The sequence below is a fragment of the Stegastes partitus genome, unplaced genomic scaffold, assembly GCF_000690725.1.
Source record: "Stegastes partitus isolate 25-593 unplaced genomic scaffold, Stegastes_partitus-1.0.2 Scaffold239, whole genome shotgun sequence".
Classification (NCBI taxonomy): Eukaryota; Metazoa; Chordata; class Actinopteri; family Pomacentridae; genus Stegastes; species Stegastes partitus.
The window spans coordinates 359,500-385,885 of NW_007577970.1; the positions used below are offsets into that span (position 1 = coordinate 359,500).

At 38.6% G+C, this 26,386-nt stretch overlaps 1 protein-coding gene across 1 annotated transcript in view; it reads right to left on the reverse strand.

Annotated features, from left to right (window-relative positions):
• igf2r (insulin-like growth factor 2 receptor) overlaps positions 1-26,386 on the reverse strand; it is a 51,617-nt gene that overhangs the window by 16,404 nt on the left and 8,827 nt on the right. Inside the window, exons 4-33 of the mRNA XM_008281617.1 lie at positions 23,521-23,619; positions 22,438-22,570; positions 21,016-21,127; positions 20,583-20,691; positions 20,271-20,430; positions 18,818-19,007; positions 17,690-17,793; positions 16,914-17,078; positions 16,516-16,659; positions 16,148-16,303; positions 15,858-15,995; positions 14,164-14,314; positions 13,516-13,684; positions 13,311-13,426; positions 12,931-13,090; positions 11,576-11,752; positions 11,378-11,473; positions 11,173-11,274; positions 10,341-10,503; positions 9,004-9,180; positions 7,902-8,048; positions 7,040-7,218; positions 5,755-5,842; positions 5,341-5,544; positions 5,091-5,221; positions 4,381-4,484; positions 3,383-3,510; positions 3,042-3,238; positions 2,090-2,216; positions 1,588-1,719 (exon numbers count right to left, since the gene is read on the reverse strand). Of these exons, the coding sequence (XP_008279839.1) occupies positions 1,588-1,719; positions 2,090-2,216; positions 3,042-3,238; positions 3,383-3,510; positions 4,381-4,484; positions 5,091-5,221; positions 5,341-5,544; positions 5,755-5,842; positions 7,040-7,218; positions 7,902-8,048; positions 9,004-9,180; positions 10,341-10,503; positions 11,173-11,274; positions 11,378-11,473; positions 11,576-11,752; positions 12,931-13,090; positions 13,311-13,426; positions 13,516-13,684; positions 14,164-14,314; positions 15,858-15,995; positions 16,148-16,303; positions 16,516-16,659; positions 16,914-17,078; positions 17,690-17,793; positions 18,818-19,007; positions 20,271-20,430; positions 20,583-20,691; positions 21,016-21,127; positions 22,438-22,570; positions 23,521-23,619 (4,258 nt within the window). The remainder of the gene's footprint in view (positions 1-1,587; positions 1,720-2,089; positions 2,217-3,041; positions 3,239-3,382; positions 3,511-4,380; positions 4,485-5,090; positions 5,222-5,340; positions 5,545-5,754; positions 5,843-7,039; positions 7,219-7,901; positions 8,049-9,003; positions 9,181-10,340; positions 10,504-11,172; positions 11,275-11,377; positions 11,474-11,575; positions 11,753-12,930; positions 13,091-13,310; positions 13,427-13,515; positions 13,685-14,163; positions 14,315-15,857; positions 15,996-16,147; positions 16,304-16,515; positions 16,660-16,913; positions 17,079-17,689; positions 17,794-18,817; positions 19,008-20,270; positions 20,431-20,582; positions 20,692-21,015; positions 21,128-22,437; positions 22,571-23,520; positions 23,620-26,386) is intronic.

Sequence of the window (26,386 nt, forward strand, 5' to 3'; positions counted from 1 at the left end):
TACGTTGATGTTGAGCATTTTAGTCATGACCTACACCATGCATTTTCTAACTGTCTATCAGTGAGTATTTGATGCTGAATAAATATTTCCAAACATTCCCATAATTATAACTACAAATTGAGACCGACTGTGTAGCCTTGTACACCCTGGTGAAAGAGCAGTCAATGATTTGAGGACTACTGGAATTTCAGGTCTCTCATTACATTTCTTTGGGCGCTCTGTGCTGCAGGCGACAGTCATGACGCATATCCTCATGCTTCATAAACCATCCACATATGTCAGCAAGACTAAACAGTAACCCGAGGAGAACTGAAGGAATGAATCCCTGATCTTATCTGAAGTGGATCCAAGATAAACCAGTGTTTTCTTTTACCTGGAAAAAATCTTATCTGTAGTTGAAGTTAAAATGAACAAAGACGAGAAGAAACTATGATTGGATAAACTGCAGGTGAAAGCCTCTCTTGTTCTGTCCAGCGTTATTTATTACCTCAACAGTCATATTTTTTCTCCAGCATTCTTTCTCTAAGTTAACTGCTGTCACACAGCAAACATCGTATTCAGACTATTTTATATCCTCTATAAGAAACAAAATCTCCCAATGCATGCAGCAATATGTTTTCCCTTTACTACTAGGCCTGTTGTCATTATTACATAATGGACTGATTGCAGTTATTGAAGCTTCAATCATTTACCATAATCATTAAAATAGTTTCCATTTAGCTGTATAAAAAGCAGCTGGATAACACTGACAGAAATTACATATTTTAACCACTATTTCCACATCATTTTCCACCATCTGCTCTCCCTTTTCCTCCTACAGTTTACTGGTACAAACTGTTTATCGAGGCGCCTAACTTCTAATATCGCTTGCCGTTAACATCACAAATTTAGTTGCAAAGTCCAACATCACAGCACCACTGGTTTTAGGCCAACTGAAACAAACAGAATCCAATAACTTGGACGAAGCAATTTGTTGGCTGTGCAGCAAAAATAAGTTGAGGTTAGGCGCCGATACCAGTAATCTAAAACTAAAAATGGCATAAAATTAACAGAAAAAGACAAATTGTTATTTGTAAGACAATTAATGATCAACTATAATTTCGAGATCCCATAGACAATCAGCTAAGCTGAAAGCACAGAGAAGAGTTTGTATAATGATGTCATATAATTTGCAGTTCTTTCAGGTAAATTCTAACATGGTGGCATATTTTGGAATCAAAAGCAGTGTAGTTCTGACTGGTTAAAAGCTGATCTGATTGCCTGTGAAGTGATTTTTGTCAACGCACTTTGATGACACTCATGACGTAACAAAGTGACCTTTAAGCCTTTGAGTGACTACAGACAAATGATCTGCTAGCTTTTTAAGTCTACAGGATACAACACAGACAGCAGAGTCACATTTGTGCACATTTTTTTGTTCCAGACTGATGCACATATTTTCCAATTCATGCCAAAAAACACATGCAAGTATGAATTCACCTTAGGCTGTTTGAGAGGAGAATTTAGGTGGTGTAAGTCAGTTATGTGGTATAGATTCTCCAAGTCGGTGACTAATTAGTAACACACAAATTGGATGGATGTACATACCGGTTCCAGGACTGCATCCTGCGTTAGTCACAGTTCCACAGATGTTCATGCGGAACATCTTCCTGTATTGCTGATGATCGTACACAGTGTAACCCCCTTCCTTCATCAGGGAGTTCAGGTCAAACAAATGACCTAGGAGACAAAAGTTCAACATGACACACCTTTGAATATCCAACTTTATACAAATATGACTGTTCCTGTTTTTATGTGTATTTTTCTACTCTGTTACCACAATTACTGAGAAACGGTGTTCATCAAAAGGAAGAAGGCCTGTTTATAAAGCTACATACATTTCAACCACAGCATTTTCAATTTGTTGTGTAACCAAGAAGTTCTATTATTATTGTCTTTATTATTATATTGTTGTCTTATTATGTAATTTTGTAACAATAACAGTGCACACAGTAAATACAGAATATTTACAAGGCGCTCTATGTTTCTGTTATTCTGCGCTGTTAATGTATAGGGATGACTGGGGACAGAGCAGATGTTTGTGACTGACCTGTAGCAGGGTTGGTGACAGTGCAGTTGTCGTGTTGGGTGCCTTGTAGAGGACAGGCAGCAGCTGTTGACCACAGGAAGGTGTATACACAGTCCTCGATCTCAGAGATCAGAGTAGGCCGAGAATCCTGGGTGAGAGACAGAAGTGCACATATCTTTTAAACATCTCTCCTTACTATTATGTTGGTTTGGTGCACTCAGCAGAACACCATATACAGTGTGAAAACCTAAGGGTCATCTTTAGCACTGGGAGGGGCCACAAACTTTGGTTCATATACACCAATTACAGTAATATAGTTTCTGGAACTACGGAATCAAAGGAACTAGACAAGGAATGTGTGAAGGAAGAGCATCTTTAGTCATTCAATTTTGTGCCTACATTGCATCTTACGAACCTTAAAGAAATTAGGCAAATTGGACTCATAACTGATTAATGGTGGCAGTGCTTGAAATGCAGTTTCAACATATGATAAAATACCGAGTGTTTATGGTGATGTTTGCAGCATTAAAGAAAAAATTAAATTAGAAAATGTAGAAGAAGGCTATGACTAAAAAAAAATCCATAGCTAAGTTACTCTGGTTTCTTTGTTTAAAACTCCGGTTTAGTTTCTCGAAAGGCTTTCCTTAAGGTTCCTGTCGCGGAAACAATTTATATGAACAGTTCATTTTGGCTTAAGGCCAGGCAGGCAGCTCATGTTTTGCAGTGTAAACCTAATCAAATAACAATGTTATGCAGTTTTGGGACTAAATACAAATCTAAAAACATCCTGATGTGTGTTTTGTTGACCATGAAGAAAATTATGTTCCTGATTTAAAAAGTGTGAGACAGGGACGAACACTAAATGCCAAACTAATGTGATTACTGTCAAATGCAGCAGAATTACATCTTTGTCCAGTGAAGAAGAATCTCTTCAGATGTGTTAGGTTTGTCATTCGTAGAACGTATTTCTCACCACTTTGTCTTTGTCACACTTGAAGCGGATGATGGTGCTCCTTTGTCGGCTTCCATCTGGACAAACCTGGCCGTTGGTGTACTGCAGCTTCAGGACATTTCTGTCCCATGTAGGACTGGACTGCACCTCCCCCAGACTCACATACTCATCTCCATCCTTCATACAGGACGCTGCACTGGATGGACACTTCCATGGATCTATTGCAAAATGAGCAGAGGGTCAGCTTTGGATTTTTTTTAAAATTTATATCAGAAAATCTATATTTAGGACAGAATTATATTTGGTGAACAAACCAAAGCTAAATGTATTACTGTATTCTTTACTAAAACAAACAAACTGACCTTTCGGCTGCACCAATGACCTGCAGACATTGATGTAAAATTGTTTGTTCGTTCCCTCGGTAGACAACTCCCAGTTCTTCGAATCCATAGCCAGAGAGGAGAGGTCATAGGAGTTGCCCTGACCATCACTGAGGACAGAAAAGAGAAACTGGGTGAAAATTCTGCATATGTGTTCTATGGCCTTGAGTGGTTAAATATCTTTGCTCCTGTTATTCCTTTCTCCAGCAGACTGATCCTTGAAAACGACCCTATAAGATACTGCGTGTCACACTCAAGGGAAAAAAAAACACATAATCGCAAGAAAGAAAGAAAGAAATCTGGTGGGCTCAAGTTTCAATAAAGGTATCCAGAAATACAAAAAAGTAAAATAAAATGTTGAATTAATTCATTAAGTAAAGATGGGACAGTTGCTGTCACCTATTAAAGAAACAGCATGTGCATAGCTAAAATAAATTAAAACATAGCACAACTCACATTTCTCACAGTTTCACAGCACCCTCTGAATAGAGTATAAGATAAGTTGACACAAAGGGGAGAACTATACTGACGAGGCTGTTTACCGGCCTTGTGATATAATTTGTGGCTGTTGCTGTGAATAAATCAGATGATGACCAATAACCTGAAAATGGCATTTAATCAATCCGATTAATCGGCCAACCAATTAATCAGTCCAATATTACTAATAACCTGTTTTTTTGTTCTGTTACTTGTGCTGTTGCTCTTTCTTACAATGGTGTTGCTAAGTATGTTTATTCATCTAAGTAATAAATATTAACCGACAAATGGAATGCTAACTTACCAATTCAAATCAGTTATGTAACATCAAGCTAAATGTGTGTGAAGTTGAGAACTGCAGTGTACAAGTACACTGAAAGGAAAAGAGTTTAAGGAACTGAGAAACACGTGGATGTAAAGTGAGAATATAAATAGATGAAAAAAAAAAAAAAAAGAGAACAGGCCTGAGGAGGGTGACACATGAGGTGGCAGAGGATGCTTACTTGTATGAGCAGCTGGTGGTTTTGACTGGGACGCAGGCCAGCGCAGTGGGCCAGCTGAACAGGTAGGTGCAGTCTGGAGTCTCTTTAAGAAACTTGGGTTCTCCCTGAACAAGTGAAATAACAAAACACAGAGAAAGTCACAATCACTGAGGAGCTGAGATGCATCAATATCAGATGGATACTGATACAGGCATTGTTAGCCTGGCTCGCTCCAAAGTTTTAAAAAATGCCCTCCAACGTCTCCTACAGCTGTCTTGTTTACTTGTTAGTCACCAACAATCATCACCAACTGTTTCATTGTGCAAACTCTACTGGAACAATTTTTTTTCCTCGCAGAAATTTGGATCTGCTATTATGTTTTGTTTTTTTTTAATGTACAACCACAAACAAAGTAACCACTCGAGATAAGATGGGGTCACATTCATTCAGCTTTGAAACACTATAGGACATGTGTCTGGAGAAAGATCACTGATACTTAGATACATGTGTATGGGAAATCGATTATTTTTCAGCACTCACACAGAACGAACAGTCGCACACTCCATCTTTATGTAAAAACAAACTACAAAACCACTTGTCAGCACGTTGCCCCATGCAAATATCCTTCTAGGTCTAAGTCACAATGAACCTCGCCAGAAATGTATAGCATGGTAGTCATGACCTATTATACCCATTCATTTTCTGCCTTTGTGTGCACATGTGAAACTCACAGGATGCTCGTTCAGGTCGCAGGAGAAGTAGATGGCTGTGGATCTTTGGTAAATTTTGTGGCAGGTGTCTCCATTGGTGTAGTTCAGGATGATCTGGTCTCCCACATAACTCAGGTTCTGGTTTGACATTCCTGCATACATAGAGAGATATGAAAACACACAGTAACCAGAAAGTCAAAGGATAATGACACCAATTCTACAGCAGATCAGAATATTCGTCTGTTTTTGGATGTATTTTGCATCTGCATACCTGCAATCTTGTGGCTATCTCCATCCACCTGGCAGGAGGAGACAGACTCTATGTCTGCATGGGTGCAAACGTCTTTCTGGAGCGCACTGCAGACTGACAGGTGGTAGGTGTATTTCTCATTCTTGACGGGGTAATCCCTGCCCTTCAGAGAGTTCAGGTTGAACTCATAGCCACTCTTTGGGTCACGAACCTGACAGTCATGACCTGGGACGAAGAGAGATCTATTAAAACTTATTATGGCCTCTGATGCAGTTCAATTACTTACGCATTTCTTGGACATTTCCATGGCAGCTGTTGTGTAAATATATCCCAAATTTCAATTATGTGGTTATATTCTCAGCCAAAATTACCTGACAGCAGCAGTCTTAACCTTAAAATACTTCTCTCCACTCTGTCACATGAACATGTGTTTACCTTGGGACTTCCTGATAGGACAGGCCTCCGATGTCCTCCAGATGAAGACATATTCACACCCATCTTTACGGTCGAACATGGGAGAGCCCTAGAGGTAAGCAAACACACAATTATTATATCAACATTATCATTACAGGACAACTCCATGTGGTGCCCATTTACAATTAACAAAATAAGAGCATGACTACAATGAGACTCACTTGCAAAAACACCCTTGTTAAATATGAGACAATGCATTATAATGGGTAACATTTCCACTTTTTTATTATCTGGCAATGTCAGAAATTGAAAAAAACAGATTGCTCTTTCATGTTTGTGCCATTAAGCAACCAAGTTTTCTGTTTTACATTACCAAATTCCAGACAAGGCAATACGGTAAATTTTACAGAAAATGAAAGAAGACCATTGCCAGCACCACTCGGAGACATCTTTGTGATCGTCATGACTACGGATGGATACCAAAACCTAGTATCTAATGAGCTCCAAGGTAAAATTAAAAGCCAGAGATCAATAAACTTAAATGTTATCGGTTCTGATACTGGTACTGGATATAATAGGACAATAGCTCTCTTATCTATTGTTGCTACATAAAAGTCATCTTACACATTTTACCTAACCAGCTCCGGTTCTAATTCTTCTATTGTGCATTTTCTGACAAAGATCTCTCTGTCAGAGTCCATCACATACAGGTGGGAAAATTTTGAACCACGTGCCTCATAATTCATCTCGTGTTAACCCAAACGTGCTACATACTCGTAGACTAGCAGCCCAGAGGCCATCCACAAATTAACTCAATTATATGGACATGGTTAATGAATAAAAGTAACCATTAGCTAGCTGTATTTATGACTGTGTACATGAATTCAATCTAAAAATGGGCAGATCATCATATGAACTGTCATGCATTAGCCCTCAGAGCAGGGAGGAATTATTGATTTAAAAGCTGCAGATAAAGTCTCTTTCCTGTATTTTCGTCACTCTTTCTCTCACTAAATGACGGTGTTGGCAGTGGGTAAAGTGTTCTGTTTTGTCAATAAGACTGCACAGTAAAAATGCTGTTCAAAAAAAAGTCCAGCATTAATTATTAACAGCCAATTTGAAAAAAAGACAATGTTAATTCTAGTCTTAATTTGCTTTTTTCTTTTTAGAAACTACCACAAAGGACCATTAAGAGTGCCTGTGAAGTATCGAAACAATAAGCAGCATCAGTAAGAGTGGTGGTACCTTTAAAAGCTATACTCATACCCATCCCTATTCGTGACCTGGGAGCTGTAATGATACTCACTGGGTTGTCGTCACACTGGAAGATGATGCGTGTTGAGAAGTGGGATGAAGAATCACACTGATCTCCATTTTGGTACACGATGCTGACGGAACCGTCTTCTGCCACCTTGGGGCTAGACTGGACGTATCCCAGGTTGTAACTTTTCCCATCTATCATACCACAAGCACCCAAGGGACCCACTGCAGAAAGGACACAGAGTTCAATTCTGATAACTTCTTGCTTTTTTTCTGTATTGGTCCTTATTTTAGGAACCTGGTTACGAAAAAATAGAAACTATTATACATTCAAGCCCTAATTTTCTAATCATATTGCTACACATCACTTGATGGTACATGAATGCTAAGCCTGATTTAAAATGATTAAACTGATGATCAGTTAGCAGTAAACCGTTTCACAGTTATGCTTTAGATCAGCTATAATCCAATATATGTGTATATGGCTGCAACTATCGATGAAACTGCTTATTATGGACCAGCATAAAGTTGGCATTTTTGCAAAATAAGAACTAATAAACAAACCAAATGAACAAAATCCTTGGTGATCATTTCATTTTTGTTCACCTGATTAACTAACTCAGCTGATATTTGTTAGTTTTGTTAATAATGCCTGGATTCAGTAACCTAAAAACAAAAACATTGTCAAATACATATAATACGTTTACTTTAGATTTATAAAGTGGAGTAATGTAATGAATTTCTTCCCAATCTGTAATAAGCTGGTATCAGGAGTTATATTTCTGTTATGCAAGCAAGATAAGTCCAAACTCTTACTCCCTCCATGTTTATTATCCTATATTTTGATTTTATCACATTATCTAATTATTTTAACACCATGTGCCAATCTAAACCTCTCATTTCCTGACCTGGACACTCCTTCAGGGTTGGGAGGGGTTTGCAGACATTGATGTAAAATCTGCGTGATGCGGCCCTGTCTGTGTCTATGGGGATCCAAGGGCTGTCTTCTCCATTCCGGATCAGGTGACTCAGGTCATACTCGTTGCCATGGGGATCTAAAGGTAAAAGAAAAGGTATATTTACAAACACATATGCAAACTGAGGGGTGTATATGGCAAGCTGTTTTAACCTTTAACAGCCAAGTTTGACTACAGAATTAAAATTACAAATAACGTCTTTGTAACTGGTCTCAGTTACACTGCAACTAGTCAGAATACTAGTCACAGTAGCTGCAGATGTCTGAGATGTCATTCTGACCCTACAATTCTACCATTTCATTTAATGATTCAGATACACACAACGTCCTTCTTTTATTGTTATAGTGCTTACTGATATGTGGGAACCACAATTAATTATATCAGGTAGCAGGCACTCAAACCTAAATGACAAATGACTGACTAAAAAATTGTAAGAAATCTAAAGAAGCTACCATAAATTCCAGACTATAAGCCGCTACTTCCTTCACACGCTTTGAACACTGCGGCTTAAACAATGATGTGGCTAATTTAGGGATTTTCGAGATGAAAGTGACATTGAGAGCGACAACGAAAGAGAGTCTGAGGAAGTGTGTGACGAAGTAATTCTGAGGCTGTTCAATTCCGACACTGAAGAAGACGACTTTAGTGGTTTTTAGTGCGGAGGAGGAAGATGAAGATAGCGATCAATGACTTTTCCTGGTACGGTACTGTACTTTTTTATTTTTTTAACCAGCCATGTTACAGGCATTGTTTGGGAAAAAGCAAGCATTTACGATACGTATTTGTGTAAATTACCGGTTCATATTTAATTAAAAGTTACAAAAATCTTTCTGTGTAAATATCTCATGTTAGAACGTGGACAAGTGCAGCCTTTGTATGTACAACTCTTTTTATTTTTTTTATTTTTAAAGTTAGTGGGTGCGCTTGTATTCAGGTGGGCCCAATAGTCTGGAATTTATGGTAATCAATACTGAAAGTAATTGAACTATTGTACTTGATCACAGTGTGTGAGTGTGTTGGTGTGTGTCCATACCAGTGATCCTGCAGTTGACTGGAGCAGGCATGCAGGCCAGGGCAGTGGAGAACTCAAAGAGGATGTCATGGACCACATGGTCAGCGAATGTATTCAGGTCTTCCTGCACCAGTTTTAATGAGCCAGGGTGGGAGTTGGGATCACACACGAAGTTAATGGTGAAGGTGTCCCGAGTTGCTGATGAAGAAAGAAAATATTAATGGAATGATTAAATAAAGTGCTGATGAAAGAACATTTTTAGTCCTCTAAAGTCAAAATCACATAAAAAATTCATGTATATCTAACTGTGCCTTGTATTTAATTTGTGTACCTTTTGGTTAAAATAGTTTTTACCCAAAATGGGAAATTCAGTTTTTTATTTGTTTTTCTGCAGTGCATTCAAAAGGACATCACAGAGGTTGATGTGTCAATGTAACACTGAATTCACCTACTTGAATCTTAGAAGCTGTTTCTAATTATGTTTAAGTCCCAAATGAAATTATATACAGAATTAAACTTTTTTTAATCCACAAAAAGTGACAACCAAATTTTATTTTGACATTAATGTTTGCTTTGTGTAATTTTTGACTACACACTAAAGTATGTCTTTCTGCGCCCACTTAACACGACACGTCGATATAGGCAGCATGATACAACAGTGAGTTTTCAACATTACAATACATAACAGCACATTTATCTATGATACAGCAAAAACTCTGCATAAGTGAAGAAGAAAATATAGCCACTAAATAGCAGACATTATGTATTTATTCACTTTATTGTCAGTGTGTGTATTATCATCACACTTAAACAATATAAATAATGTGTCAGTTCAAATAATTAGCTCTTTAAATTGCTCTCTCCTGCTCCTTCTTCACCACTAGTTAGTTAACGTCTGTTTACTTGATCCTCATTAGTTTGAAAGGAGCTACTATAAAAATTATTTTGGTAGAGGAATACATTTAGAGTGCCCATATGTTTAATTCAAAATTAAATATTTGGTGCTGGTGTGTTGCAAGAGGAAGTAATGCAAGCTACTGCTCCACCCCTACACATGACTACATTTTGTTTTAAGTGAATATGATGGGACACATGGAGGAGGTTATTACATTCAGGTCTGTAAACAGTATGTTTCTAAATACTACACTATGCTTGAAGAGCTATATTGATTAATAATGTCAAAGGGACATACTATTTTTATGGTTTCCACCCTGTAATTCCATAAACTTGCTGACGTTCATCAGCATCATGATGGCAGCACCAAAATGGATCATTTCCGAATGCTAATGCTTACAACCGAAACTGAACAATCTGAATTCCTGTCATTTTAAAACAAATGTTTGTTGTGTTTTTGATACCTGTAGGACCGTCTAGGGGTCCCTTATATATTAGTTGGAGGTCTCCATCAGTGGAGTACTGTAGGGTCTTCTCCACCCCGACCGGGCTTACGGGACGTCCATTCTCCAGCTCACAGCCGGCCATATCCGTTCCACATTCTGCTACATCTGAGCAGATATTCACCTGCAGGAAGAAGGGATTGTACTTCTGGTTAGTGAGTGTGTGCAGTGCTTCCCTTTAATGTTACAGCAAAGATCATCAAATATTATCCTTAATCTCAGACTACCAGTGAACAAATTGTGTATCAAAGGCGTCCACAATCTACTCAAGTGCCCCACATCTGATCTAAAGACTAAAGCCCTCAAACAAACAAACAACAATCTTCAGCAAAGTGGAATTACCTGCAGGATTATACTGCTACATTGAAGTGTTAAGTGTTAGTTGTTTAAAGGTAAATTCATCGTTTTAGAGCTTTAAAGCTTAGCCCATTTCTGTCTGAAAGTTAATTACCTGTTTTAATAACCTGTCAATTGTTTTGTTCTTTTTAAGGTCCCAACTTCTCAAATGTAAATTCCTAATGCTTTTCCTCGTCTTTCATTATGGTAAACTCAATAACATATATTTCCACTGTGCAATTAAAACTACAAAGGGGAATCTTTCCCTATTTCCTGCACATTTTCACTCACTATAAGCTAAGTTTTCACAGCAATCTGAAGTCCTCGATGGAAACCGCACATTCCTTCATTCACAAAGGGGTACCAACAATTTTGTCCACTAGTGTAATTTGGTGCATGTGGTTATTATGGTTACCATATGCATTTTTGATAGAAACTATCAGGGTGTCTGTCTCACCAGGAACTCTTTGCCATTCGAAGTTGTCTTGTATCCACTCTTCGTAGCCAAAGGCTGAAGGTTGAACTCAATGTAAGAGTTGGGGTCCACCACAGAACAGCTCTGAGACATCAAGAGGACATACATTGTAAAACCATTTTGTGTTAAAATTTGTGTATAAGCTGTATATTAAAGCTATATGTAAGATTTATGTAGGTGAAGTCACATTGTTCTTGGTGGTTTTTATGGCACAGGCTGCCCTGGTCTCCCATATAAAGTTGGCAGTGCAGTTCTGTTCCAGCAGGAATCGGGGTCCCATAGACTACATAGTGTAGAGCACAAACAGAGTCACATCTCAGATATCTGCAGCACATTTAGAGTTAACAAGCAGCACACTCTCTCTGACAAAATCGTTTTCACTTACAGTAGTTCCTCTGGAGCAGACTAGGTGGATGCGTGTTGTGTATGAGAGTTTCTGGCCGTCTGACATGCAGGCAGAGCCATCTGTGAACTCCAGCAGCAGCCGGTCCCGTCCCTCGATGACCGGTCCTCGCTTGGAAACACCCATGTTACTGACTGACACAACCTCCTTTTGGGAGCCCTGAGGACAGAGAAAAGGAAACGTCCTAAATCTCATATCAGAGACCACTTATCCTCTGCATTTAGAGGCTAAAGGTTGTTATTTAGATGTTTATACTGATTATAAAGGGGCTGGACAGAGTAAGTACATAGGAAGAGCCATGTTTTGTACACTTAATTACAATATAGGTGGGACCTTTAATTGAATCACTTTGTAAAGGTAAATGTTTGTACAAATCTGAGATTGGCATTTTGTCTTGGTAAATATATTTGGCAAACAGATGTAATTTTGCAGGCTTTGCCATCTTAAAAGACACAGAAAGCTACAATATTGTGTAAAAATGGAGCCAATAACTTAATTTTGCGTTGTATTCACTGTCTGCACAAGGGCTCCCTCTTAATAGACCTAAACCAGCCAACTAGACTATAATCTTTGCCTAACTCAGACTTATTTTAAAAATCGAAACCTAACTGTAATAGAAATATGGTGAAAAGGAAAGATGAATGAAGCAGAGCAGTATATTGTACTCACTCAGTTATGCTTGCTACTGATGCTACCAGCTCCAGTGTTGAATGCTTTTGAAGTTCACTGAACTACTCATGAAGCAAACACCTTTTCTTTACACCGAGATTTCAAAGAAAGTGTTTGAGATGTGTTTTTGAGTCATATGTCTCATATGTATCTGATGGAACAGGCTTCTATGATGATCCATGCAGCTGTCTACACCACTGCCATAATGACTTTGACTGTGATATGCACACGGATCATAAAAGTAACAGCCACATGATTGCCAGGACCCTAAAAGCACTGTAATGAGATAGTCAATGTTATTCACCCATCTGTGGCTTTGATGTTGTGGCTGATACGCAGCTGCAAATGTATTTTAAGGCTTCATGTCCGTTTCACTCTATATTTTGTGCATAACTACAGTCATTGTCTATTGGACTCGCTTCCAAAACGCAAGGGACTTGCACTTAGCATTGTACCTGAACGACTCTGGTTTAGATATAGACGGAGCATTTGCTGCTCTGCTACATGTGCTGCTAATGTCTGTGCAGACACAGTGAGCTTGCACAGTGTGCTGGGATATCACCAGGAGGACATGGTACTTGCAGATGAGATTTTTTATTTTTTTTTACATTACTAATGAGGCTGTGACTCTGATGCAATAAACACTGTGGTGCTTAGCTATTACAGACCTGCTCGAGGGTGTATTTCATCTGGCAGACAGATGCATCACGGTCGCAGCCCGGGATAGGGTTGATAGGCCGACATATGTTAATATAGTAGTTCTTCCGGTTCAGGTTGTCAGACCAATCCATTGCCTGCCAGTTTCTGCTGTTGGTGGAGCGTGACAGGCTGGAGGAAGAGAAGATAAAATGTGTGTGAGAAGTGAGCCAGGCTGGTGGCAATAAAATCTCATGCTGAACTGAATAGTGTTTTGTTCATTTTGATATTCTTTCCTTGATTTTGTGAATATTTGGACAAAGTGTTTTGTGTATGTTGTTCTACGACTGCTTAAAAACATCTCTTGTATGTAATGATTTACCACAACTTGGTACATGTTGCCATGCATTACCTGGAAAGGTCATGCTGCTCAAGAGTGTCGGGATCTGTCACCAAACATTCATGGGGCCTTTCTGGACATGCGTAAGATGTATACCAGCGAAAGTTATAGGTGTACTTGTCTTCAACCTGGATTCAAACAGACCATAAAGAGTATATCATCAACATGCTGGGACAAAGTTTAAAAAACAAAAGGAAAGAGGAAGGGAGGAGTTTACCTGGAATTCGGGTTTGCCAGGTCCAGCTGTGGGGTCACAGAGGAAGGAGATGAGAGTGGATCTGAGGGTGTGTTGTTCATTGTTGTACTCGGAGCCGTTACTGTAGGTCAGCTGGATCAGGCCGTCGTAGTAGGACAGATGGGAGTTTGCTTCCCCAAGACTCCAAGAACTAAAGAGGAAAGGCAAAAGGGGAAAATATGATAAGATCTAAGTTGCCACATCATAGCTGAGAAGAATATAATACAGTTAAATGTGCTGTCAATACATTGAAATATAATTTAACTTCTGTCAGATATACGTTGAAAAAAGCATGTGAAATAATTTTCAAAACCCAACATAAAAAATATCAAAAAAAATTCCGGCCTTCACCCTGAGTCAGCTGGGATAGGCTCCAGCCCCCCCGCGACCCTAATGAGGATTAAGTGGTGTATAGATAATGGATGGATGGATGGATATTAAAAAAACATATAAAAGCACAAATACCAGTACAGCAAGCTATGGCAGGCAGACAAGGTTTATCCCAGCACATCATCATTATTTCTATGATTGTATATTTTATAGGACAACATACATAACAGTCTATGGTCGTGCGTAGTTGCAGAAATGTGTGGTTTTTGATCCTCTTGCATGTTAGTGGCTCCTTCTTACCTCTTTTCCACCTGGCACGCGCCGGCCTTCTCAGGACACGTGGCAGCTTTGACTGAACCACAGACATTGATGTAGTAGTTATAGCTTTCATTGGTCAGGTTGTAGAAGCCACCATCAGGTTTGGAGAGAGGTGACAAGTCAAAAGAGAACCCTGTGGAGAAGCACAGGCAAGTGAGAGGATGACTGAAGTAGGTTCAAAGAAGCAAGTCAAATGGAAATGGTCTGGTTTTTCTGGTCTGATCCACTGCCCACCAAATGCAAGAGCTGAAAATAAGACGGCAAACTTTCTTACAGCAAATTTAGTTGATTTACCTCTATTGGTGTCAAAAATGTTTTTAAAACATACAATAAGTTTCCATCCTTGTTATCCTCCAAATGTGAACTACATTTGAGAGCAGAGCACAATCAACTGGAATCAACCCTGCATGCCAAAAGACTGTGTGGAAATGTTAACAGATAATAAGATAATAATGTTGACAGGCAAGCCTTGTTGAAGCCAAAGAAATGTATAGCTGAAATAATAAGTTGATTAGTTTATCAGGAGTATATTAATTGGCTGCTTATTTTATTCACTTTAAACTAACTTCAACTCAAACAGGCGATGCAGCTGAGACTTTTTCCACATCGTCCTCTTTTTTTCAGTCATCACATCAACTGATGGAGCCTTTTATCTTCTACAAAACTGCACAAACTCAGTAGGTTGGTGGGGCTGATTGGAAATTGAACAAAGTGTTCAGTGTGATGAACAATCTACTGCCTGCTGAGCTAAATCAGACAGACTCTGACTTACTTTGAAACTCCTTTAACGTGTGGCCTTAGTACTCCTGGTTGTTTTCCCTAAAGGATTAATATATTAGGTCTGCTTCCTAAAAGTCGATGCTTCAAAGTATCAGTTGAACATCCCTGATTCAACATGGATTTTCCAAGTAAAGCATTTGCTAATCAGTGTGATGACATGTGCTGTGTTTGTGGTTAACTGATGAGAGAAACTGAAACCCAATACTCTTGTTACTGTTCCCCTTAGGCGACAAAGCCTGGTGGATAACCTGTTTGTGACAGTCAACCATTAAGTGTCTAGATGGGCCTATGTTTCAATGTAACAGCCAGTCAAAATTCCAATTCAGGGTCATCCCTAATCATTCTTACTATTGTTATCTCATACACATCTACCTGCCTGAATTTAATAAATGTGAGATTTGCTGTTTTTTCCTATTTAATATGATGGCAATCTCAATGTATTTGTATTTTGGGCTATAGGACAGACAGATTCAGGTGACATTTTGGGCTTTAGAACATTGTGATGGATATTTTTTCCCTGTTTTCTTGCATTTTATAGACGTATAGTTAACAGATAATGAAAATAATTGTTAGGTACTTTTAAGCTCTTAGTGAGTGAAAAACTAGCTAAAGAAAAGTGTATGAGCAGAACACTTAATCAGGTCTGAACACTCAAAACATGATGACTTACTTCCTGTAAGTCATCAAGGAATTAATCAATTCAATAGAATGTAGAAACAGACATATAGTTAGTGCCTAAGAAATACCTATTCTACTCATAAACATTCTTCAAGAACTCTGTTATTTCTTTCTATGTTTGCTCCACTTCTGTATTTTTCTTGCTCCAGTAAAATATTGATCAGCAGAAACCACACTGATTAAACTTGTGTGTTTGTGTGTGTTTCTCTGTGTCGTACCAGCCTGAGGGTCCTCCACCTTGCAGTCGTCTCCTTGCGTCTTCGAGAGGACGCAGGCAGCAGCAGTGTACCACTCCAGCTCATAAACACATTGATCAGACGAAACGCTACGAAGGACAGGAGCGCTCTCGAGATCCCCTGAAAGAAAAGAGAAAAAGCGGAGAGTAGGAGGAGGTAAGAGTGATTTAAACATATGAAAAAAGTCAGAATCAGAATAGTCAGAATAATGTCGTATAAAAGTATTCAAGACAGTTATATTTAATGGTTACTTATGTCTCTGTTCAACATACCAGGTTTGCATTTGAGTGTCAGGATAGTTTGGATCCTTGTCTTTTTACCGATGCAAAAATTTCCATCAGTGTACACCAGCCTGATGTCATTTCCTATTTTAGTCCTCTGAGGAGATGAGAGGAAGCCGCCCAGGCTGATAGCACCATGATTCTTATCTGGATGTAAGAGACACAATCAATAAACAACACCAGTCATGTTTACTTCAAGGAAAAAGGAACGTCTCTTACATGTGTTTTTTAAATTGTTTTCAACTACAAACATGTCTGTCATCCCCAAAATGTACCAGCTTCTTCACACCTTCATACCACCATTACTGAATTACTAATCTGAAACAATCGCATCCACATCATCCAGTAAATGTTCTTACCCACGGCACAGATGGAAGCATTCACGGGGCAGCCGGCAGCACCTCCTGACTGAATGACTTTGTGGCAGACATTCAGGTAGTAACGTGAGTCTGACTTTGCAGATTTAGTATCCACTGCCTCCCAGTTCCCTCCATCACCTGACCCTGAAGCAACATGCAGAGACACAGTGAAAGGTGATTTTTCGGCAACAGGAATCAGGAAGTTAAGAAACAATAGCGCAAGTTAATACCATCACTCTCACAGTTCAGTAAATTTCAACTTAATTTAATTAGGGGAAAATATTACTGTTATTATGCAGGTCAGCATTATCAGTGTAGTATCACGCAGGAACAAAAGAAAACAATGAAAACAATGAAAATAAAATAAAACGAAATAAAGTATGACCTGTTGAACTCACCAGGGTATCTTGTGAGAGGTGAAAGGTCATAGTGTTTCTTGCCATCTCTGACCCGACACAGCAGATCCTCCTTCTCCTTGACACAGGCAAAAGCCGTGTCCCAGTTGAAGTAATAGGTGCAGTCCGTCTCTCCTGCAAACACTGGATTCCCTCGCCCACCATTGGCTGCAGAAAATATGGTGAATAGGAAGGAAGATGAAGTAAGCTGAAGACATGGCATGGTTGAACATGACCAACACTTCTAAATAAGTGGAAAGTCTGGAAAATACACAAGGTGACAGTTGCTACCAATAATTCAGAGGCCAGGTTGCATTTCTTCTGAAGCTGAACTGTAAATGCATTACTTTTTCGTAAGTAATCATAATTTTGTCTGTGGTGTGTGTCTTTATTTAAATTTATACTGAGGAAATCCACAATGTCATTCACTGCCTGACAAGGTGAAAATTCTTATATTGTAACGCTTCTTGTAAACTAAGAGTTGTTGCAGTTTGACCTCTTCTGAATGTCTTGTATTTCTTCTCTTTTTCATACACTTTGAAAACAGGTGAAGTTATTTCCTTTGATTTACCAGGGAGAGCAAACGGAAGTAATTCTATTTTAGTACTAACCTGGCAGGAATTCCCCACTCTGATTTCTGATCCTACCACTAGATGGTGCCAATGTAAAGAAATTCAAAACCCTTAACAGTGTGTGATAAATAAAGCTGCAAAATAAAGTGGACAAGGCTTTCAACAACAACAAAAAAGTCATAGAATTCTATTGAAAACTTCACATACATGCAGTCTTGTTGCACTCAAAGTTGATGATGGTCATTCTCTGGAAGCCTGAGGAGCATCTGCTGCCGTCTGGATAGATCAGAGTCAGATCTCCATCTGAATAACTGCAGAAGAAAAGAAAAAAAAAAAACACAAGGAGGGACGTGAGTAGAGTTGGTAGTCAGGAGACTGGCAAACATTCAATCATTGTCCCAGTGTTAAAGACACTCTTCATGGACGATTACTGGGACAATGAGTTCATATTTTTTTGGATAACAGGAAAAAAAAAATCAAACTTAATGTTTTGCAACACAAAAACCAACAGAATCATCGATCTAAGTAAAAAACAGGACATTTTAAAATATAATGTATATATTTTTTATCTAAATTATGCCAGCGTTACCAGGACTCCATCCAACACTGACAAAAAGACTTGTCGCATGAAGGCAGTCCCTGCATTACACTGCACTGTGTAGCAGGTTGTACTGTAACTTTATCAAGATCACAGATAACAACGTCCGCACAAAATAACGCCCAAACAGAACATTTTGAATGGCTCACAAATAAAGGAGTTGGCTGGCTACCTCACCACTGCATAGCCAGCTTTGTGCGAGCAGGTCGAACTGAGAAACTCAGAGTTTGGTGATAGAAGAATAAATTATCAAACTGACTCCGGGGTAGCAGGAGGGATTCATAGTCAATATGAATGGATACAAATGTTTTATAGCATTCATCAATTATTTTATGAAATCCAAGCCAATTGCTGCATCATGGAAGGTTATAACAGTTTTATATTACTGATGTCTTGCATGGTTAGATTTCTTTCTTTAACTTAAATATTCATTATCCCTGTCTTCACCCTGAGTCAGCTGAAATAAGCTCCAGCACCCCTGCGACCCTAGTGAGGATTAAGAGGTGTATAGGTAATGGATGGATGGAAATCTTCATTATTGACTTTAAATAAAACATTTTAATAAAATAATCCTGTCTTCAGATCCATTTATCAGCTTTCTGCAGATCTTCTAATGCCTTCTCCCGTAAAGTTTGTTGAAGTGGGCAACTGAGCTCCCTTACAGCAGAAAGTGTAATATAGTTGTTGTTTTTTTTAATTGGGCTAATAGGACACACATACACATAAATATATATTACCGTAGTGTCTGGTTCTGATTCCTTCCAGCCACCTTACTCATCTCTGAGGCCTTCTTCACCTGGCAGGACGATATATATTGCTCGTCACCACATTCATCCGTGGGGATCTTTCCACACACATTCAGGTAGTAGATGTAACTTTCAGGTCCTTCACTGGTCCCAGAGTGCGCGTGGTACGGATGGTCTGTAGCTACACACACACACACATAAGATGGTGTTAGAAGGTTCAGGCATATTCAGACACATTGATTATCATTATCTTCTTCCAAGTTGACCGTTAACTGTATAATCACTACTACAGGGTTCATATTCACAAATAAGGTTTTAGGATTACAGATTATATCCAACTTTAAAGATTCACACAGGGATGCATATGTGGAACCAAAAATATCTCACGCTTATCTTAAGAATAAGAAATCTGCAGATGATATTTGCTTTCTCTCATTTATGATATGTTTGTCACTGCTTAAATTAAAATAGGTGAAGGTCCCAAAAGTTTGAACTACTCCTGTAAACAAAAAGATTATAGGCAAAATCCTTGATAGTCATGAGCTTCAATTTGAAATGAGCCTTTTCTGATTTTCATTTCATATGTACACCCACTTGTTATAACATCAGGTGATCACTGCTTCTTTGCAAGGACTGTGACACTATGTGGGTAAAGGATTTTTCTGACAGTAACTTGACAGAAACCAGGAAGGTCATGGCAGTTTACTCATAAAGTCACTTCCTCTAAATGGGATAAAAACAGCATCCCCATGAGCCAATAATACTTACAGCTTTAACATGTAACTGTGACTAATGCAAGATTTGTGTAACTGCAGAAAACCAAGGAATGTTTGAGTTGTGTTTTAATCTAAAGAGCATACATTAATAGTCACCTATATACGTTTGTACACTAGCACTTCGCTACCTGGTGCATGTAGTTTGTTCACACTGTGCTTTACAAGGACCAACTGTACTTCTGTGTTTGTAAGAATGAGTTGGAAAATTGAGGATGTTTTTGTAACATAACAGCATTTTACTGAAGCTAAAAACACATCCTTCCCCCTTGTGCCTTGCATACTGTCACCAAGTTTACTAAAGTAACACCAGTTGAGACAGAATTAATTAAACCATAGAGCAGCTTTCTCATGATTTAGGAAGTAGTCACATTAAAGCAGCTGTAATCAATATTCATATAATGCATAAAACAATGCATCAAATGACAATGTTAAAATAAAGTGGCAACGTAAAATGAACCTACAGAGGAAGCTCAGCTGCATCTAAAGCTCCCCTTGGCCTTGCTTTTGGCTGGTTCACTCTCATAGCTTCATTTTCAGGTACAGCAAGCAGCTGTTTTTGCCAAATAAAGTCTAGGATCTGACTGGACACACCTGCTGTAATGGTCATGTCATAGGGGTTTTCAGGCATGGAAATTAATGGTCAGTGATGTAGAGAAAGAGCTACTTACAGCCTAGCGTGAGAGGTGTTAGGTCTATGGAGATGTCATGCTGTTGACTGGTCAGTTTGCAGGTATGGCTCTCCAGATAGTCCCTGTGACAAGCGTATTCAGTCACCCACTCCACCTCGTAGCGACAGTTCGACTCTGCGATCATCTTGGGAGTGCTGCCCTGTGAAAGCAAACGTTTGGTAAAAAAAGAATTAACGATATTTTTTCAAAACTGTGAAAACCTTATTAAAGTGAAACATGCAGATACAACAAGTTATATTTAAGCGATGAAATGTATAAACAAGTCAATATAAAGTTTGCTGTGTAACCTACCGAATGTCTGCTTGACGGACAGGTGAAAGTGATGGTAACAGCAGGTTTGTGTCCTTTACACATTTCTGGACGAGGCGAGTCGTCACTGACTTCATACTGTAACCTGAGGCTATACAATACAGGAGACAAGAAACAAGTTACATTTCTGATTAAAGAGATTTGTTAAGATTCAGCGTCATCAAAAGTTTGTCCTTCTCTCCAATAAATGTGCCACATCAACACATACTTATCTAAAGACAGTTGTCTTTTAAATACATCAAGACACTCTAAATCCTATATAAGGTTCAACCTATTCAAGCAATTCTAAATTTAAAGCAACAAAACGAGACAATCTCTTCAGACGGCAAGCTTCAAATCCTTCCCTACTCAAATTCAAACAGATGAATGGACTGCCATGTATTAAAGAGGAGGTTAACAAACAACACAACGGTACCTGTCGTCTGACACCAGCTCTAGCTGCTTGGTAGGAGCGCCCATGCTGTAGGAGCCCTGACTGGTGACGAGACAAGCTGCAGAGCCCTCTGGACAGGATTTGTCTGGACGGTCTGAGACGATGAAGAAAGACATGATGATTATAGGAGATCAATTTGGTGGGCTGGTAAAACGTATCACATGGAATTAAAATAAATATAACAGTAATGCTTAAGTTGCAGCAGGATTTCTTTCTTTGTGCTCGTTGGTATGGCAGGTAGGGATTGTGTCACATGTATCACAGCATAACTTACTTTTTATACATGCAAAGTTTCAAATAACACAACAAAATGTGACAATTTGAAAGGGGTTATTTGTAGTGGTGAACCTACAAAGCATTTTCAAATGATTCAGCAGCTCCACTCTGCTTAAATCTGCTATGCAGTGAGTTTCAGTTCACTGTTTCAGGTCCACAACCTTTCTGTTTTGTTTCACTATCTCTGCTGTCAGAGCATTGTTTTTGACTGGAGCAGGCAGCTGTTTTCAACAAAAAAGTTCCAAAAGATCCCCTGAACATTTTCTGCTCTGCACTCAACAGTGGACAGACAAAATATGTGACTATGTGGAGGACTACATAGGCAGATACTTTCCTCATTAGCTGAATAAAACCCCATATAGAGTTAAAAGAGAGTCAATATTGGACTTAAGCAAAACTAACATGTAATTTAGGCCATGTTTCTAACTGATGACTCTACCAGCTGGATGTGCAAATAAGCTACTGTTTGCCGTCAAGTTATAAGCTATTGTTTGCTATCAAGTTCAGCTTCATTCCACAAGCTGTTAGAATGCTGAACTGCTGATCCACATATGTAAACACTTGTTCATTTAAATTACTTTAAGTTATTGAATCCTGAAGAAACCCTCTTTCATCTTGCCTGTACTACTATTGTATGTACAGCTAGATGACAATACACTTGATTTGATAATAAGCATAACAGCAATCCATTATTGCAAGCTAAAAACCCACACGGCTTAAATTTTATCGTAAAACACTGATGATTTTGCACACTTTTATAGAAACGAAAAAAGAAAAAGCATCTAATTAGCATCTAATCACCTATCAATCAAAAACCAATGGCCTAGTTTTAAACCATTAAAAGAAATGTCAGAGAAGACATTTTACATTTAAAAAAATTAAGACATTTAACCTAGTTTCACATTATTAATGCACAAAGACATTTTATTTTCATCTAAAAGTGCACTGTGACAATAAAACTGTCTTTTCCTGCTCCATCTCCATTTTCCAGCTTTGTACCCTCAGTGGCCATTACAGCTTTTACACCACTTGTGGGCTTTCATCTGATAGGGAAATGACCTTAAAAAGGCTCAGTGCTGTTGAATCTAATCAGACATCCATTTCATCTACCCTCCCTCAGATACTCACTGAGACTGCGGCAGATGTTGATGTAGAAGTCAATGTTGTCATCGCCATCGTCCACCAGATAGCCATCATTCACTTTGATAAGCGGGTTGAGGTCATGCTTCTTACCATCCGAGTCAAACACGTAGCAAGGTACCTGGACAAAGAAGAGGAAGGTTAATGCTGCACTATAGAGATATTTATAAATCAGTCAGCTGTATTCACACAGAGTTAAATAGTTGATTGATTACAGGGTGTTAAAACTAAGGCAGCCATCCTACAAATTGTCATTAAATTAATAAGAACTGCTGTATTTGATTTGTGTGTGGCTGTTAAAATGTTCAGCATGCTTCTATAAAGCGTGTTTCAGTGTAGTAACTGATGATTAAGGTGTCCACATTCAGCAAAAATGCCCTCTAAATTGTAATAAATCTGTCATACCACATCCTCCCCAAATATAGCTACTTGTAAGGTTAAATTATGTAGCTTCAATACTTTTGGATGCTATGATTTAGAGATGTGTTTAAATCTTATTTAAGGACGGGAAGAATCACATCAGATGGTTTTAATTCATGGCTCATTTTTTGATCAGTTTACACAACTTTTTAAAGAGGCGCATAAAAGTATGTAAAAACTTGTCAGTACACAAATGTGACTAAGAATGTGTCAATATGGTATAAGTATATAATGTTTTTTAATTGAACAAATACTGATCTTTCCCTCTTCTGCAAAGATGTGTTGCTAAAAGAGCAGCTATAATTAATTTCACACATTTTTTCAATAATTCAATATTAAGCTCACATTAACATGATCACTGCAACGTGTCTTTTGCACCAGAACATCGAAGCAGTAAGTCAGAGATGTGTTAAGTAAGGAAATAAGAAGTAGTGAGGAGGTTTGTAGCATCTTTTTCTTACTTTATTCAAGTAAAGCATAATGAAAACAAAATGGCACAAACCTCCTCACAAGAGTGGGAAGGCAACATTCAGCTTCCTCTCCAATACGTCTATCTACACTTTACCAGACCGCATGACGGTTTCATTCTTTCTTACACATGAAGCAGCCTCGTTGGTGACTCAGCCGCCCATCAGATGTTCCACCACATACCTCTTTGTGTGGCTTGAATTTATCTTTCTTGCAGGCGGTGTAGGTCTTCCACTCAAAGTAATGCACACACTGTGAAACGGCAACGAACTCTGGAGTGCCCTGCAGCAGACAAAGACGGGAACAAGAGTAAGACAGAATGTTTCATGTTGACACAGTTGATGAACACACTAAAGCTGTGAGCTGTGTAGTAAGTAGCCCTGCTAGAGAGAGAGGAACAAAGCCAAAGAGCAAGTCGTACCAATTTACAATACAGATGAGTAAAAAGACGGTTTAGCGGCTGAGCTGCTTTATTGCGTCACGGTTTTACGTGTCATTGTTTCGGTTATAATATAGAACTTCTTAAGCTTATATATCAGCGCTTGACTTTACAATTATTCCCCACATTTATAGCTGAGCGTTCCCCATCATGACCACAATCTGCTGCTGCAGCTGGAGTGTTTGACAGGTCAGTGCTTACTCAAGGGCTTCTAAAACATTCATTGAGAGGGGAGAGCAGTTTTTATTCCCAGGACCAATCCCAAACTCCACACTCATGGACTTTGAGGCACATTCCTCCTAAGTGTGGTGAGGGCTTAAGGCTATCCCACTACCAAATCATCAATTTTATAAGGGTTCTGATGTGGACGGTTATGCATCTTTTCTGTGATGTGTTGTTTCCAAGCAGCTTGTGCTGTCCCAATATTGTGCCCCTTTCTTTTTATATAATTTCAAGCCTTCATGAACTCCCACAGACAAGTCCTGCAGCTATGAAGTCAGCAATGTGTGTTATGTGAGAGATTGGGATTGGGTCCCTTTGTTCTTTCACGTTTTACCAGTCATTCCAGGGAGCCAACCTAGTAACTCTGCAGGTTGCAGGCAAACTTGTTTTATCTTTTTTTTAAACTCTTGATGTCTGGTTTTGTGTGTCAACCTTTGCTAAAAAATGAGCCAGTGAGTCACACTATGAAGGAATGGCATAACAAAAGAACAGAAGTTTGGCTTCTGAGCTATTTGGCTCAATATTTCTTCACACTGACTAGACTAGAAGGACAGGTAACGTGATGCTAATTCTTTTTTTTAGATTTCATACTATTGTATTGATCTACAGGTAGCTAAAATGTGGAAAGATGAGGAGCAACAGACCAACAGAGGCCAGGCAAAAGAAAATTGTAAGCATGGTTGTGAACAATGCAGGTTTAAACTGTAGAAAAATAGGTTTTACAGATGAGGATAGAAAGGATAGAACACATTTGCTAGACCTCCAGAACACACATTATGCAGTGGATGGAAGCAGTAACTTAGCTTGTTTATAAGAAAATTCTACAAATGATTAAAAAAATAAATAAATAAATTCTGACAAATTTTTTTAGTAACCCTAAATGATGCAGAACATACTCGTATGACTTCAGGAGATAAGTCATCTATATTTCCATACAGTGAATATGTTACAATACAGAAGAATAGAAGGAATAGACCAAAGCCATTATAATATTCTATTGGAGGCACTTTGAAATGTTTGTATTTTTGTAAATATTCTACATGTGCAGTAATACAGACAGCAGGGAAGCAAGGTACACTTCTGGTAAGTCCAATTATACAGCATTTTGTTCATATCACTTCTTCCTTTAGGCATATGATGACTTTCTGAATACTTTTATGTAAGCCACTTTCAGTTCTCCTCTTCACACTCTGTAACCTGAAAATCTCCCTATGAAGCAGAAAACCATTCTGATTAAACAGGAAATCACAAGTTGCTGTCAACCCCACAGAAACTCCACGCACACAACACACAGACACACACACACAGACACACACACAGACACACACAGACACACACGCTGAAGTGAGCGGAAATATATACATGTCAGGTGACTTATTGTTCTACATAATTTCCATTCACAGTTTCACTGACATAGACACAGCTGACATCCCATAAACACCATTTCTATTTCTTATGCTGTTGTGAAAGAGACACTAGTTTTGAAAACTCTTCGGGAGGGAAATCTTGATTTCAACACATCAGTTTGTTATCTAGTCACTTTTTAGGCTGTCAGAATGCACTGTCACAACACGTCCAAACAACCTCAGTGTTGCGCCACAGCTTAAGTGGTGATTCGGGGTGTAACTTTATGCTCCTACAAAGCTTATTATTTTGAACCTTTGTACCATGTTAAAGTGTCAGCGCTGATGGACAATAAGCTAGAGCTTTACTACTTCTTAAAGCGGCTAGATTTCTCCTCATTAAAACCTGGCATCACTATACACAGTATGTCCTTAAAGAAGACCATTTTGGATTGCACCTATCTTCCAGGCCTAATTATAAAAAGAGGAAACACATGCAGTTAAACTGTGCCAGCTCTCCAAATTTGGATTCAATGACATTGAAATAATATTTTAATAGCAGAATTTGGCCAATGTTGCTATACTGATGTTATGGATAATAAAGAATGTACACTATTTGTGCATTTGTGCGTGTAAGTATAATTTATTATGCTGGATCTTTCTAGTACAGATTTAACAAGGTACCCCTCGAAAACAAATTTAACAGTAACAGACTTTAAATACAGACAGCACTGGTCGCTGGTTAACTTGGGATCTCCTCCTTATATTTATCCAGAGAGGAGAGGCGACTTAAACATGTTAAGCAGAAAAAATATATATACTGCAAAATTATAATGGATTAAAAATTGTGTACAGCAATGAATGAAAATAGCTTTCAAAATGTATGAGGCTAATTTCTGTGTGACTAAATAGACCTCCTGGGATGTTGCACAAATGAGTGTGTATGTGGATTGTACATATGCATTTATGCAGTTAAATGTCTACTCACGTTTTTATGATGGAGGAAAGCAACACATTGTAGCAGTGTACCAAGACAGGTTTCCTC